The 15,675-nt window shown below is 45.3% G+C and overlaps 1 protein-coding gene across 3 annotated transcripts in view; it reads left to right on the forward strand.

Annotated features, from left to right (window-relative positions):
• The window catches only part of LOC147881325 (protein ACCUMULATION AND REPLICATION OF CHLOROPLASTS 3, chloroplastic-like), a 177,545-nt gene that overhangs the window by 135,120 nt on the left and 26,750 nt on the right, over positions 1–15,675 (forward strand). For all 3 annotated transcript variants that reach the window (XM_087370128.1, XM_087370129.1, XM_087370130.1), the window contains exons 7-8: positions 13,145–13,216; positions 13,455–13,565. In XM_087370128.1, coding sequence (XP_087226254.1) covers positions 13,145–13,216; positions 13,455–13,565 — 183 coding nt within the window. The remainder of the gene's footprint in view (positions 1–13,144; positions 13,217–13,454; positions 13,566–15,675) is intronic.

Raw genomic sequence — 15,675 nt, forward strand, 5'->3', positions numbered from 1 at the left:
CAGAGTGGGCCCGTGTGGAGCAGCTACAGGTTCTCATGCTATCACAGATGATTCGTGGTAAGTCATCCGTTCCTCACCAGATCATTCAGGCTGAGTTTGGGTCACCCCCTTTACAGCTAGATGCTGCATTTCAGGTCATCACATATCTGTACCGAGTTAGGGAATATGGGGATTATACCTCGGGGCGTAGCAGGCTATCATGGATAGCTCTATCCTCTTCTATGGCACTTGCAGCAGGAGGAGATCAGAGGTGCCAGTATGCACGTACAGAGAGATGGTTTGAGCGACTGGGGCTCCACATGGATAGACTACCTCCCTTCCAGTATAGCATGGATGCTCCGTTCTCTCCCCTCTTATCACACGAGGTCAACTAGGTTATCCGTGAGGATCTACTACAGCTACACACTTTTCGGACCTGGTTGGAACCGAGTGAACTTCCAGTGAAGCTTAGCTTCTACAGAGATCACTTCTTACATATCACAGGAGAGGGTTTCATTGACCCATCAGGATACACACAGATTCACCTACCCCACTCGATGAGGATCTCTCTTGGGCAGTTCCGGGTCTTTTCACACAGACTTCGCATCGAGAGCGGCAGAGCAGAGCGACTACCCAGGGAGCGGCGCATATGCACACTATGTGACATACAGGAGGTTGAGACAGAGAAGCATTTCATCTTCAGGTGTCCTGTGTACTATGAGATCCGAGGACGTTTCCACTGCCTCTTCAGAGATAGTTATGGGATTTTAGCCCATTTCCTCTCCTACCCAGACCAGCTGTGTTTGGCAGGTTTCATTCATGAGGCACTTAGACACAGTGAGAGGATACTCTGAGCACGGAGACAGAAGCAAACTTCTTCCTCGGTTGATCCCTCTCAGAGCTCTATCACGGAGTTCTTTCAGCTAGATCACATGGATCCCAACAAGACGAGGCCTCGACATGCCCGTGACCCGATAGCTCAGACAGAAGATCGACACAGAGGTCACACTTGGAGACATCCCCTCCTTGTTTAGAGTCGGAGCTCGACTGACGGGGGTCACAGTACCCCTAGTTAGACGCAGAGCTACGACCACGAGACGTCTGCACCTCTGTGTGGCCGACAGCACTCTATTGCCGACTTCATGCCTCCACTGCCTCATCCATCCTGATATCTTACTACTGCTGGGGATGATGATGATATTGATGATGATGCTAAGATTGATATATAGTCGACCATCGAAATGACTATGTTGTACTTAGGACTTAGTACTGCCATTCTGCATTTTTGCTTTTTTTTGCATTTTGCATTTTGCATTGGTATGGATGCTCGTTTAGTAGCTCCACTACCACAGCTCGTTGTATCAGGATTTTCACAGTCTCATAGACCCATCGGTCTTCCAAAGACTTTAATAAACTTTCTTTCTTTCTTGCTTTCATCAATCCTGAGAGTGAGAAAAGTCCTCTTCTTACGTCGTGTCATCCGACGTGAGATGCGATGCGCCTCAGATGAGATCAGGTTTCCTAGGGCTTGCTCGCATGTGAGGTGAGCTCTCATCTTTTTACATTCATCATCGTACCAAGGGTCCTGAGGCATCTTCCAGCCAGGGCATGTGTGGGTTGACTCGCACAGTTAGGGGAAACGAAAACAGGGAACGGAAACGTTTCGGGATTTCTGGGAGGGCTGAAATGGGGAAATGCCACGTCAACAAGGGGGGGGGTTAGAAAAGGGGGTTTTGAGATGAGATCACACACATTTAGAATGCTACAACCTACAGCCTACTTGTAACTTAAAATATAGTGCATAATGCTTACCACATGGCACAATGTCACTTAGAAGTTAGAAGTTAGAACTTAGAACAAGTTACAAATTAGAACTTAGAACTTAGAACTTAGAACTTAGAAGTTAACTTAGGAGTGGAGCAATCCTTATTATAAATATAAATGACAATTCTGAAATTAATGAGAAAAGCTGAAGATTGACAAGTTACAAAATGCCAAAGGCAATATAATATAAGATTCATATATGTCTCATTGTCAAGAGTCAAGACTCAAGACTCAAGAGTCAAAAGTACAAAATTCAGATTCCCAAAAGCCTAGGCTCTAAGCCTTAAGGCCAGCCGCTACATCACTAATGATATGATCAAAATCTAGAATGTAGATTCTAGAATCTAGATAGCTCAGCTGCTCAAGAGTCCCCCTCCTCCTCCTCCTCCTCCTCCTCCTCCTTTGCCATCTCCTCATCGTCGTCGTCGTCCTCCCCCTCCTCCTCATCATCAGTTAGGGCGTCATCGGGCTTATGAAAACCAATGAACTTGTCATGAGTGTACTCCTGTGTCATCTTGTTAAGCAAACACAAGTTTGCATTAACAAAGACAAGATCATTCACCCTGTGTGCTTTAAGACGGTTCCTCTTCTTTGTATGGATGTGGGCAAAGCTGCTCCACATGCGCTCACAAGAGGAGAAGCTACAACCCTGGCTGAGAATCTGAATGGCAAGCGATTGCAGTTGTGGGGAATTAGCTCCATAATCCTCCCACCATGTAACAAACCCAACTCGAAATATGAAATTTTAAAGCTCATAAAATTCAGATATATGACAAAGCTCATGAAATCTGAAAATTATGAATCATTAAATAGTAAAATTTAAGAATTTAAATGAGTTAAGATCACCTATCATGCTGGGCATCTAGCCATTCAAATATGCCCTTCTTATTGCGGTAATTGGCGAGCTGGTCCTTCACTGTCCGGCAAGCCTCTGGCATTTGCACCATCTTCTGAAGAGTGAGGTTCCAACCACGGACCACCTCTGCATCACTTTGTTTTGCAATTGTCTTGTGTTGAAACTCTGGGTCCAACACAAATGCAGCCGCATGAATGGGAGAGTAGTACTAATTCCACCTGGTCATAGCCAAGTCCTCCATTTCTTTCAACCTGCGGGGATCTTTCTCTAACACTCTGATATTTTCTATCATACGATCCATCCCCTCATATACCTTGCCAATAAAAGGCATGTCTCCATCAACTTGGGCAGCTGGCCGTCCAAATATGCCCTCCTTATTGCGGTAATTGGCGAGCTGGTCCTTCACTGTCCGGCAAGCCTTTGGCATTTGCACCATCTTCTGAAGAGTGAGGTTCCAACCACGGACCACCTCTGCATCACTTTGTTGTGCAATTGTCTTGTGTTGAGACTCTGGGTCCAACACAAATGTAGCCGCATGAACGGGAGAGTAGTACTGATTCCACGTGGTCACAGCCAAGTCCTCCATCTCTTTCAACCTGCGGGGATCTTTCTTTAACACTCTGATATTTTCTATCATACGATCCATCCCCTCATATACCTTGCCAATAAAAGGCATGTCTCCATCACCCTTTTTCAGCAACAAGACAATCGGCTTACACAAGTTATACAAGTGTGATGCATCAGCCCAAAAGTCATCGCTGCCTATGCACAAATTGTAGACCAATATCCCAAGAGCCTGCTTTGAAGTGGGCCATGCATCCCACTGTGGCCTTGCCACAACCTGCTTAAGAGCAGGTCTCATTTCAATGAGTCTGCGAAGCATCATACAATTGTATGCAAACCTTGTCTCTACACACTCAATAGCTCTTGCATAGGTGCGATACAAAGAGAGAGAAAATGATGGCGTGTAATGAACCCAACTATGTCTCTTCCATTATCAATTACAGTTTTTACCCAAGGTAATTTGCCAATATCTTTCAACGGATTATTCAAACAATGGGCAACACAAGAACTCCATTGAATATAGGGGTACCCAATAATGCACCTGCAGCCCTATTGGTATTTTCACCATCTGAAACCAACTGCACAACATTAGACGGGCCCACATACTCCACTGCACCTGCCCACAACATTTGTTGTTTTTTGTTGTACTCCGCACTCTATGGAGTGTATGTACAAAGAAGATCCTCTGCAATATGCCAAAATACCCTCTAGTGATCGACTAAGTACATCACTCCAGCCATCTGCTACCATAGTGACCCCATACTTATGCCATTTCTCCTTAACAGGCTGAATGGCCTCATTAACTGCCTTCACCTCATCCTCTAGAAGCTTTCCCCTCAATGCATTAAAAGTGGGAGGGGTGTATGTGGGCCCAAAGCTTGAAATCAGCAGACCGTGCCACATTGAAACTAATCCCATTCGAGCAAAGGGAAGAGGACTCCTTTTTGCAGTAGCCATATGAGCACCTGAAGTAGCTCCTCCACCAGTGGATGCAATAGTCCTACCTTTCTTCGCGGGAGGAAATGCCTCGACCCCTCGTGCCAACCTTGCTTTCTCTTCCTCGGAGATTTCATTGCATATTGTAATCCCCTCTCCCTTGATGCCAAGAAGATGGGCCTTCACCCTATCAAGAATCCCACCTCTTTTCAATCCACACAGTCTGCACATGAACTTGCGAGCGCCTCCTTTCTTGGAGTTGTAGGCACCCAGGAGATCGACTTGACTCCACCAAAAATCTGCTTGGATGAATTCTACCTCGGAATGAGACTAAGGGGTAGGGTGTCTTGAAGCCATGGAAGCTTGCTGCTTGAAAGGGAGGCTGAAGCTGGAAAGAGAGCCAAGGGTTGAAAGAGAGGGCTGAAGGAGGGCTGGAGGAGGGCTAGAGGGGAGTAGATGATGATGGAGAGCTGAAGCAGCCTGCAAGAGAGAAAGAGAGCAAAGGAGTGAATGGGGCTCAAGGAGGGCTGGAAAACCTTGAGGATGGAGAGAGTATGAAGCTGAAGGAGTGGAAGGAGGCCAAAATCAAAAGCAAAAAGACCAAAATCGAGGCTGGCGGCGGATTTCGCATCATTTTGGAGACCTAGCAGCTTTTGTTGTCTGAAACAGCCCGTTCCAGAGCTCTGAAACGCGGTTCAGGCTGGCTGAAACGCTTCAGCCAGCTGTTTCAGGGTCTTGAAACATTTTAGACCCTGAAAAGGATATGCTCCGTTTTTGGCCTAGCTGGGCTCTGAAACGCGTTTCAGCGTAACTGTGGGGTCGAGTCGTAGGGAAAGATATTATGGCAGCCTCGTGTACCAATGAAGCCAAAGTGGCTGAAATCTGAGCAAGATCTACCTCTGCTCCATGTAGGGTCGGAAGCTCTCGAGCTAAGTGACTCACGTAAACTGGATCGAGAGTCCAGTCAAAGTGAACATGGGTCCGAGTGGGCACATGGAGGACTCTCTATGTGGCTGGCTTGGTAGTGGAAATACAGAATGTCAGGTATGAGTGATTGTCTGGTCAAAGCCGTGAATCTGAGATGTGAAGGCAAGGGAGCCCATTAGGTAGTCCACTCTGCTTGTCCCGCCCCATGTGGGAAACAAGTGAGTCCACTGGATGATGGCCATCTCTGAAGACCATTGTATATAATGAGATCATGTAGTACTGCTCCCATCACAAGTAGGTGCTGCCCATACCCTGTCACGTGTGGAGCATCTGCTGAATGTCTCACTATCCCGAGCTCAGTTGCATCTAACTCTGGTACTATGAGGGAATCGGATGCAAAGTCAAGTAGTCCCACCTGGTTGTCCCCTGTGCGTGTATTGAAGTCACCAAGGAGGAGGGTGTCACCGTGTCTAGAGAACTCTCTGATATCATCATGTATACTCTCATACGGGCTGTTCCCCTCTATGGCAACCTCATGTGCATAGGATGATGTATCCGGAGGAACGTAGCACACTGCAATGAAGATCAGTCATGCTTTTGGTAGCTGAACTCTAATCCACATGTGCCGTGCATGTTCCTCTTTCCTAACCACTGAAAGGAATGGCTTGAGAGCTGATTTGAAGAGGACAGCCACACCCCAAGAGCCTCGTACTCCACTACCCCTCCTCAGTTTCCTCCTTTGGGCAGACTCCCATGTGTATCCTGTCACGTTGGGCAGCCCTCTCTTTGGACTCTCCTGTGTCTCGATATAGAAAACAATATCCATGTTAGTGTATGTCTCTAGGAAACGTCCTGGGTCAGACCAGAGGTTGCCATTGCAGTTCCAAACTGCGATTTTCAAACCTCCTTGTGCTCTCTTCTCCTGGGTCTGGCAGCGTCATGTGCTGTCTATTTCTCCTTCTTCTCTTCCTTCCCTTTCTCCCATATCTGCTCTCTCTCTGATAATCACTTTTCCATCCTTGTAGGCAGCCCATTTACCTACGTGTCTTGCTGCCATAACTCGAACCATTGCCTCTCTCCGATGTTTCTACTGCAGCAGCGTGAGGTCATCATCCAAGTATATTCGGGTCCCCTTCAAGGTTGCCCTCAGGCTTATGAGGGTAGACCTGTCCACAGTTGTTTGGAGTTTCATTACAAGGAGTCTTGTTGGGGCCTCAACCTTACCAACCCTCCATGCTGTCTCGCATGTGAGGTTGATTCCCATTTTGGTAAACAAAATCTTGGCATCTGACATGGGGGTGTCTCCAATTGTTAAGCTCAGACTAAGATATTTGAAGCCTTGCTGTTCCTTCTTTTCTCTTCCTCCAGAGCTTCACAGATGATCTCTTTCTTGGGGGCTGCTACACCCTTCTTAACCACATTCTTCCATTCTAGCATATTTGCATTCCCTTTAGTGATTTGTTGTGTGAACTCAGTATGCTTCCCTTGTATGGTAGTTTGTAAGGCTGCCATCTCCTTCTTGAGCTTCTCATTCTCAGGTTTCAGCTCTTCCATTGCCTTATTCGTCCCTTCCGGTGTCCCTTGCATGTCCCTCAGCTGTGGTAATTCTGTCCCCATGGCTTGCATTTTTACGCGAGAGAGAGAGAGAGAGAGGGAGAGGCTAGGGAGAGAGGAAATGATGTAGACACCATGAAAGGCTTTCATTCATTCATCATCATCAATGAGACAAGTGAAGTACAAGCCTTTATAGTCTACACCCACACATACTAGCACCAAGTGCATATGGGATAACTCTCGAGATGACACATGGCACTCACACATCAAACCACTACTAGATCTCTAGTACAACACATCACACACACACACTCTTTGGCTATGATTCTCCAACACCTCCGTTCAGAGCAAAGAGTGTGAGGCCCAACACGTAAGGAGTAGACCGATCCCCCCTCCACCACAATACTGCAAAGACCAGACTTTAACGCAAGGACGGGATCATTACAAGGGATCGTTACAATGGAAGGGAAAGATCCCATTTGGATGGAGGAAATGGAAGAGGACAATGCAAAAAGAAAAGGCTGGAAAAGGACATCTAGAGATGATGGGGAAATCACCCAAATGGGAAGGCAACTCCTCGCCCTATGCGGATGCTTTGGAATGCAAATTTGCAATAGCACCCTGTACTTCAAAGAAACGGAGGGATACACATGCAAAACTCCTCAAGGGTCGAGCGTAGTTGATTGTGATCATGAACCCGCATGAAAGACACATACTTGAGCACTTCAAGATTGAAGAGGAGTCTATTGATTCTAATCACAGAGCAATATCTATGGGCATCGTAGGGACAAAGCATATAGTTTAAAAAATGGAAATTCCTGCGCAACCCAGGCTGAGATTGGATTATAAAAAGGCACACATATATGAACAGAAGCCAGAAGAAGAAATAGCACGCTGTCATACGCCTTCCACATGCCAAGAAATGAGTGAATGCATGACAGACCTACTGCAGAAAACAGCTCATGAATGCTTTATAAAAAGCAAGGGGAGGAGCAAAGGCATGCCCTGCAACCACTGGTATGATCGGGAATGCAGAGTAGCAAAAAAAGCATGGACAACAGTAGACACAACCGAGAAGGAGGACAAAGCTAGAGCCTACAGAAAGTTGGTAAGAAACAAAAAAAAGAGAGTTTCTCAAGAGCAAACAAATTGAGAGCTTTGATGAGCTTAAGTAAAATCCTAGAAAGTTTTTCCAAAAGCTACATGGCAGCATACCCCAAGAGAGGAAAGCATCATGGGAAGACATGATAGATTTCATCAAAGGCCTCTATGAGAGAGAGGGAGAAGAGAGGGTCAATAATAACTTTTCCATCAAAGCTGTAAATGATGTCATAACAGAGGAAGATGTGGGAAAGGGTTTGAAAAAGCTCACAAACGGAAAGGCTCCAAACACACAGGGGCTAGTGGCTGAAATGCTGAAATGGGAGGGTGAGAAGACAGAAAATGCTCACTACACTCATGAATCAAGCCTTAGAAGAAGGCTTTCCCAAGGAATGGCAGCTTAGCAGGATCGTACTACCAATCATGGTGGACAGCAAGGTGGCAAAAAATGACCGCACCATCATGGTGAGTAGCCTAATGGCCAAGTTATATGGCACAATAATTGAGCAAAAACTCAGCAAATGGGCGGAAGAGCAAGGAGATAGGGCACCATCCCAGGCAGGGTTTCGTCCTAAACATTCGACAATAGACCACTTGGTTGCCATACAAGCTGCAACGGAGGGGGTCAAGAATAAGAAAGAAGTAGTTTACTGTTGCTTTGTAGACTTTAAGAAAGCATTTGACACAGTTCCACGCAAAAAGCTATGGGAAAGACTGGAAAAGCTTGAAGTCCCTCAGGAGATCAGAGAAGCCTTATACAGGTTATATGAGAGAGTATTAGCTGAATTAGTGCAAACACTTGTAGATGGCTCATGCTTTGAAGGACAAGTCATCATAAGCAGTGGCATAGGAGTCAAGCAAGGCTGCCCCCTCTCACCAACTCTCTTTGGTCTGTTCATCGATGAATTGGAAGAGTGGATGATTCACACAGTGGCGAAGATGTCCAAATTGCAGGCTATGCCCTCTTATTGCTTATTTACGCAGATGATGGAGTCTTCTTCGCAAAAAGCAAGAAAGAGATGCAAACACATTTGGATACACTGGGAAAATTCTGCAAACACTCAGGAATGCAAGTCAACATATTTGAGGCAAAAGTGATGGTGATTGGGACACTCGGAATAAACAGGTTGATTTCACTTTTGAGGGGGAGCCTTTGGACAGTGTCACTACATACAAATATTTGGGGCTGGAATTTGCAGACACTTACAAGTGGAATGCATGTGTGGAAAGAAGAATCTTGGGAGGTTTGAAAGCTTTATATAGCTTCCAAAACAAGTGTAGAAAGGCACACTTATGGAACTGGGAAATAAGAAAGTTTTTGTATACCATGCTCGTAAAAATAGTGGTCCTTTACAGGTGTCCAGCCTGGGCACCAGGGCTCTCTAGGGCCTACTGGAACCGAATAGATACTTTGCATAAACGATTTCTCATAGGGGAGTTAGGGGTGAAAGCACAAACACCGTACCCCATCTTGTTGGCTGAGACAGGTATGATACCTCTCGAAGGAGAGGAATTGTGCCAATTCATGGCATACCTCAACGAAGTTGGAAAGATGGATGCCAATAGGATACCACACAAAGCAATGGAAGCTACGCGAATCGCTGGATGGCACAAAGAGGGGCTGAAATGGATGGAATTATGGGGTATAACCGCTGCTGATATCCTCGAAGATGCATGTGAAATCAAGGAGTTAGTGACGCAAAGAATGCTACAGAAGCTATGGCAAGAACGTGGGGCAAAAATGCAGTTTTATAAGCAGGAAACCAATCCGATGGACAGCTATGGAATTGCAGAAATACCGCGGGGAAGACATATCAATATTTAAAATACATTTAATCTGCAAAACAGAACCAGCTCACATGATCTCAAGGTGGAGAGGGGAAGATGGGCAAGACCCAGGGTACCAAGAGAGGAAAGAGTATGTAAAATCTGCCCCGCTGGAGAAGTAGAAAATGAGCAGCATGTACTCCTAACATGTCGATCATATGTGCAAATCAAAGAATGTTATGGGGGCAATAGAAGCAACCTGAAATCCCTACTGGAGTGGCCAGCCAAAGAGCTAGGCAACTACATAAAGGAAATTTTAGAATATCGCAACAAAGCACTTGATCTAGCACACAGGCTAGCACATTTTTTGCATTCTGCATTGGTGTGGATGCTCGTTTAGTAGCTCCACCCTCACAGCTCATTTGTACCAGGATTTCACAGTCTCATAGACCCATCGGTCTTCCGAAGACTTTAATAAACTTTCTTTCTTTCTTTCTTTCTCTCTGGTGAGACCGACTACCATGTATGACGTACCCTTCTGGGATCCAGGATGATTCAGAGCAAGCCCTCAGTCCCCCATCAGATTATACAAGCAGAGTTCACCATGACCCCTCTCTAGGTTGATGCCATCTTTTAGGCAGTGACTTTCCTCCACAGAGTCTGGGCCTTACTCCAGTGGAGATTACCGAGGCTAGCATTGGAGTCTTCCAAGCGATTAGCAGAGAGCAGTTTTGATACAGCATGGTACGCACAGGTATCCACATGGTTTGGTAGTCACGGCATTCAGATGGACAGACTTCCCCCCTTTCTATAAAGTATGGATGCACCACCCAAGATGATCCCACGAGATGAGATCAACCGTATCATATGGTTGGACCTCCTCCAGCCCCATACATATAGGGCTTGGGGATAGAGGAGTACCCCACTAAGATCCAATTCTACCATGATCACTTCTTGAGGGTCTCGAAGCACGGTCACACATCATCAGACTTTAGTGCCTCGAGGATAGGAGAGTCTCACATGCATTGAGGATCGCCATTAGTCAATTGCGAGTCTCGTCACATTTGTTGAGGATCAAGGAAGGGAGAGTTGCAGGCATACCTAGAGAGTAGAGGATCTGCACACTATGCTAGATGGAGGAGATCGAGAGAGAGGAGCATTTTCTATGTGTCTGCCCAATCTACTATGAGATCCGAGGGCGATATCATTGCCTCTTTCAAGAGAGGCATGGCTTTGGTCCACTTATACAGCTGATCCATTTTCTCGATCAAGTTGTGTTGGCCTCTATTTAATTGAGATGCGATGATAGAGAGATATATTGATGTGACATATCAGATTGCAGCAAGGATTTATGCCACAGGTCACCGAGATCGACAGAGCACAGACACTTGTTCAGATTTCTATGCATTTGGGTGAGCTATCGGTGAGGTTGAGGGAGAGGAGCTTGATGAACTGAGAACATCATGGATTAGCAGTGGGAGTCTCTGCCACAATGTTGCCAAACGAGAGACACGCACTCCACGTGCGACACGGGGAGGGACGAGCACGCACGATCAAGGTTCGGTCTATTGCAGCCCTCCTCAGAGGTGACCGCCAGAGATGAGGCGGCACCCTTGATGTAGCCCACTGGATCCAGAGATCGAGGAGACCACGCCCTCCACTGCATCAAGAGACAGCTCGACAGACAAAAATTGGAGAGCTCCTCACATCTCATCAGAGTGCCACTAGGTTGGTTGGTTAAATGGAACCTGGGATGTACTTGGAGCGTTAGCTTTGAGCACCTGATACTCTTTTGATATTTTGCTACTCTACTATTTTGTTCACTAGCTTAGTATTTTAACTTTCAGCAAGGGCCTTAGTGAGCCCTTTGCTTTAAGCCCTTAGTGGCTTTTATGAGTTACCTTTTGGTTTTGCACTTTGTCTCATAGGCCCGCGAGGCTTCCTGCAGATGTTAATACATCTTTCTTTCTTTCTCTCTCTCTCTCTCTCATTTTGTAAGTGTAAAATGGTAGGCACACATTACATGACCGGCAAGATAGAGATCTAGAGCCCGCAAGACAGCACACTCGAAAAAGGGCGGCTGCATAGATCATGCTCACGCCAAACCGCATCCATAGATAACTGCCAGCGTTCTATCTCTGACCTTATACCACCAGCCCCACCAGCCACTGGGTCTATCATGACCTCCCTTCTAGGGGCCTCTAGTATCTTCTGTATCAGACCAGACTTGGCATTGGATTTGATGTGATATGATGATGATGATGATGACGACAACGATGATGTTGATGATTTTATGACTATGTAGCATTTAGCATCTAGCATGGGTGATAATGCTTGTTTTAGTAGCTCCACCCTTTCAGCTTGTTGTATCAGGTTTCTCATAATCTCCTAGAGCCATCGGTTTTCGAAGACTTTAATAAATTTCTTTCTTTCTTTCTTTCTTTCTTTCTCCTTTCTCTCTTGTATCTACCCTTGCACTAAGTACAGAGTACCTACAAAAGCCAAAGACATTATCTTGAATATTGAACGCTTTGAACTTTACATTTTCAAACATCAATGTAGAGCAAAGGTCATCAATCATATATTGATATTTTTAATTCATCAAGCTTATAAGTGTCAAGATCATCTTTCAAGAGTCAAGCATGATAGAAATCAAGGCCAAATACAATAAAAGGAGTAGCTACCAATAAAGACCAAATACAACCATAAGGGTTGGTTCTGAACCTGTACTAAGGAAGCGAAGATGATGTCGATGAGCGATTTTGTTGGCTCAGCTGCTGCAGTGGAGAATTGAGATTACATATGGAGAGAAATAATCAAAAGAAACCCTGACAAACATGGTGATAGAAGGGGGTGCTCTTTGTCTATGGTGATTGTGGCTATGGTACAAGACTCACAAGCAGAAAGACAGATGGTGTGAGTTCCAGAAGTGATGGTATTTGGAGCACTTTGAGTTATATTTTCCTGTTGAAAGATCTTTTATCGTGCATATTTGATTATGTATATAAATGCTCACCTTAAGTCTCAGCCTGAGCGACACATTTTAGTTTACCTGATACATTTTAGTTTGTTTGAAGACAAATTGCCCTAATCTTGAAAGACTACTGCTTTGCATTTGTCAAACTTGGTGCTAGGGGCTGACCTGAATTTTGGGCCAAATGCCTTGTAGTTTGACTTAAAATCATATTTTGGCCTTTCCTTTGCACTTGATCCTTTGGCAGCACATGGCCCTTCACATTTTCAAACATCAATGTAGAACATCAATGGTATAGTGTTCTGCAAGGAAAATTTACTCTGCTTTCTGTTTGGATTGTTGAGATTTACAACCAGCTCATCTGTGGAAAAATATACCGTCCTGTGACAACTGCTTTCTGTTTAGATTATTCAGATTGCAACTAGCTAATCCATGGCAGAATGTTTTCCTTTCCTTATCGGTACTGGTCAAACAGGCCCTGATGGGCCATATTTGGTCGACCATGCTGTGACCTTTATTTGTCTTTGGCATGTGATAGTAACGTAGGGGGATTGCACATGGGATCATGTAGAGATGTAGACGTTTCAGTGGAAAAGTTATAATGTGAAAGATCTGGAATGCTCGTTTCAGTTTTCTGATCTTTGCTGTTCATGTGATTCCAGGGCGACCAATTGAAAGTTATTGATGCCCCACCGGAAGGCTTCAGAGAGATTGATAGCTCTGAGGTCTTATCCGTAGGTTTCTACACACTTACACCATCATGGCTGTCAGATTTTATAACTTTGTTACAGTGCAAAGCTTGAATGGCATAACTTATGTTTATGATGAGAAGATTGAAATGTCTTTCTTTACCTCAAACATTATGCTCAAGTTTGCCAAATTTGAGATTTTTTCTTTCATGGCTTCCCTGGCCTGCGGGCATCTGATGGTATGTTTAAAGGTGCCTTTTGTCTACTTGCAATAATGCTGCAGATCTTCGGACATGCAGGAAATGCATGGGTGGGTTTTGGATCAAGCTACAGTGTAAAGTCTGCGGTGCAGCGAGCTGCCTTTGAATCACCCTTTTTAAAGGGTTTGGTCCCTGTAAGTTGTATATGCTTCACTGTGACTCACATTTTAAAAGAAACAACGTGAATTTGAACCATTTAGTACTTTTCTTGTTGTGTTTTGGAGATTGAACTTGAAATGAACCAAATATCGTACCACATAAACGTTTGCATGAGGTGATTGTGCCATATCTGATTCTCTTTTCTTCGGGAACGAGGATCCTTATCTAGAGCAATTAATAATCACAACACAGGGTGTGAAGGTGGGGAATTAAGGACTGGCAGGTGTGGAAAGTTTTTTGTGCATAGAAGCACATGCATTTGTGTTTTGGGGGACGAACTTGAAGTCAACCAAATCTTGTACCTCGTAAACATTTGCACGGCTTTAGAAGATTGGCGGAGATTATAATGTGACACAACTTCCATGTTATCATGCTTTCCATTGATTTCTTCACGAGCTTTATGTTGAAGTTTGGCATGTATCCCGAGGGCAAGAGCGTGAGCAGCAGTACCGAGGGTAGCAGTTCCAAGGCGGACAGGCAGGCAAGTGCGGCACGGGACTGCACGGAAACAGTTTGTACGGACTGTACAGGCTGTATGACCTGCTTACAGCAGGCTGTATGGCCTGTTTGTAGATCGATGGAGCAGCTAGAGGCGAGGCTACTAAGGCGGCGGATGGCGAGGCATTTCGGGCTGAAGAAGGGGTAGTTGATGGCGAGGTAGATCAGAGCTCCAAAGGTGAGGCTAAGGAGTGGAAGAGAGCTAAATCATGGAGTAGAGAGGAGCTTCCATTTGCAGGCTTCTCTCATCCTCTAGGTAGAAGAAGAAGGGGAAGGTAGGAAGGGAGGCTCTGATACCACATGAAGGCACATGGTGGAAAGGGAGAGAGAGAGAGAGTAGGCTAGGGAGAGAGGAAGTGATACTCAAAGAGATACATAATGAATTGGAAATGAAATGACTAGAGCAATGAACCAAAATGAAAGTACCCACATGTAGACCAAAGAGCTTGTAGCTTGATACTTGATTGATTTGACACTAGACAAGTACAACTCTTATATAAGAGCACACACACACATATGAACAACTATGCATATGGGATATCTCCCAATGTGACACGTGGCATCCATAGGACACACTAGACACTAGAACACACCAAACTGACTCAACTTGGCTTCATATTCTAACAATCACATTGCCTCCGTATCGAGAGTGGTCGAGCGGAGCATATCTAGAAAGAAAAGAAAGAAATAAAGATGTATGAACATCCGCGGGAGGCCTCGCAGGACTATGGGACAAAGTGCACACAAAAATATAGACTCGTTCAAGTGTCAGTGGCCTGGAGCAAAGGGCGTGCTAGGGCCCTTGTTGAGTACGAATCCATACTAGTAAAATCATAATGATCATAATCAATCAAGTACAAACTGAATCAAATCAGTCACGGAGGTAGGACTCAAAAACCAAAGCCCGGTACAGTGATGGCTCTTTGGTGAGCTGTGAAAATATATCGTATTTGCATGGTCAAGCTGTCTCGCGCTGGGGTGCAATTTCCTCGATCTTTGAACTCTCTAGGGCTATGTCCAGAGTTACCCCTCGTCTCTATCGATCCCCCTTGAGGAAAGTTGTGATAGGTTGGACCTCAATAGAATGTGCTATGGACACTCTCTGTCTCGCGCGTGTTTGTGACACGACGCTGTGTCAGATCAGCCTCTATGTCCTATGGTCTAGCCACCTTGTGCTGCTCCCGGACCTATCGTAGTAGTGTCTCCCTATGTCGGTGCATCTCCCCAAGGTTGACTACCATGTCTCTCTCTGCATAACACCTCTAGGGCCTCCAGATGTCGCTTCAGTCCTTCCGTTGAGAATGATATAAGGATGATGTCATCAATGTATAGTAATATATGTATCATGAGGTGAGCCAGTAGAGATCTCTCGTCTCCTAGGCGGTCTATGGTCTATGAAGGATGTGATCTCATCCATGTAAAGTCTGAAGAGAGTCGGTGAGAGGGGGCAGCCCTACTTCACCCCGATCGTGCTCTCGACACAATCCAAAAGACCACCCAAGGCACAAATTCTACCTCTGACTGACTCATATAGGCTTATCATGGCCCAAATTAGTGTCTCTAGAACCTACATCTCCTGTAGTCTCA

Source organism: Dipteris shenzhenensis, chromosome 31 (assembly GCF_047967505.1).
Source record: "Dipteris shenzhenensis isolate YYH24624 ecotype China chromosome 31, Dip_SZ_1.0, whole genome shotgun sequence".
Lineage (NCBI taxonomy): Eukaryota > Viridiplantae > Streptophyta > Polypodiopsida > Gleicheniales > Dipteridaceae > Dipteris > Dipteris shenzhenensis.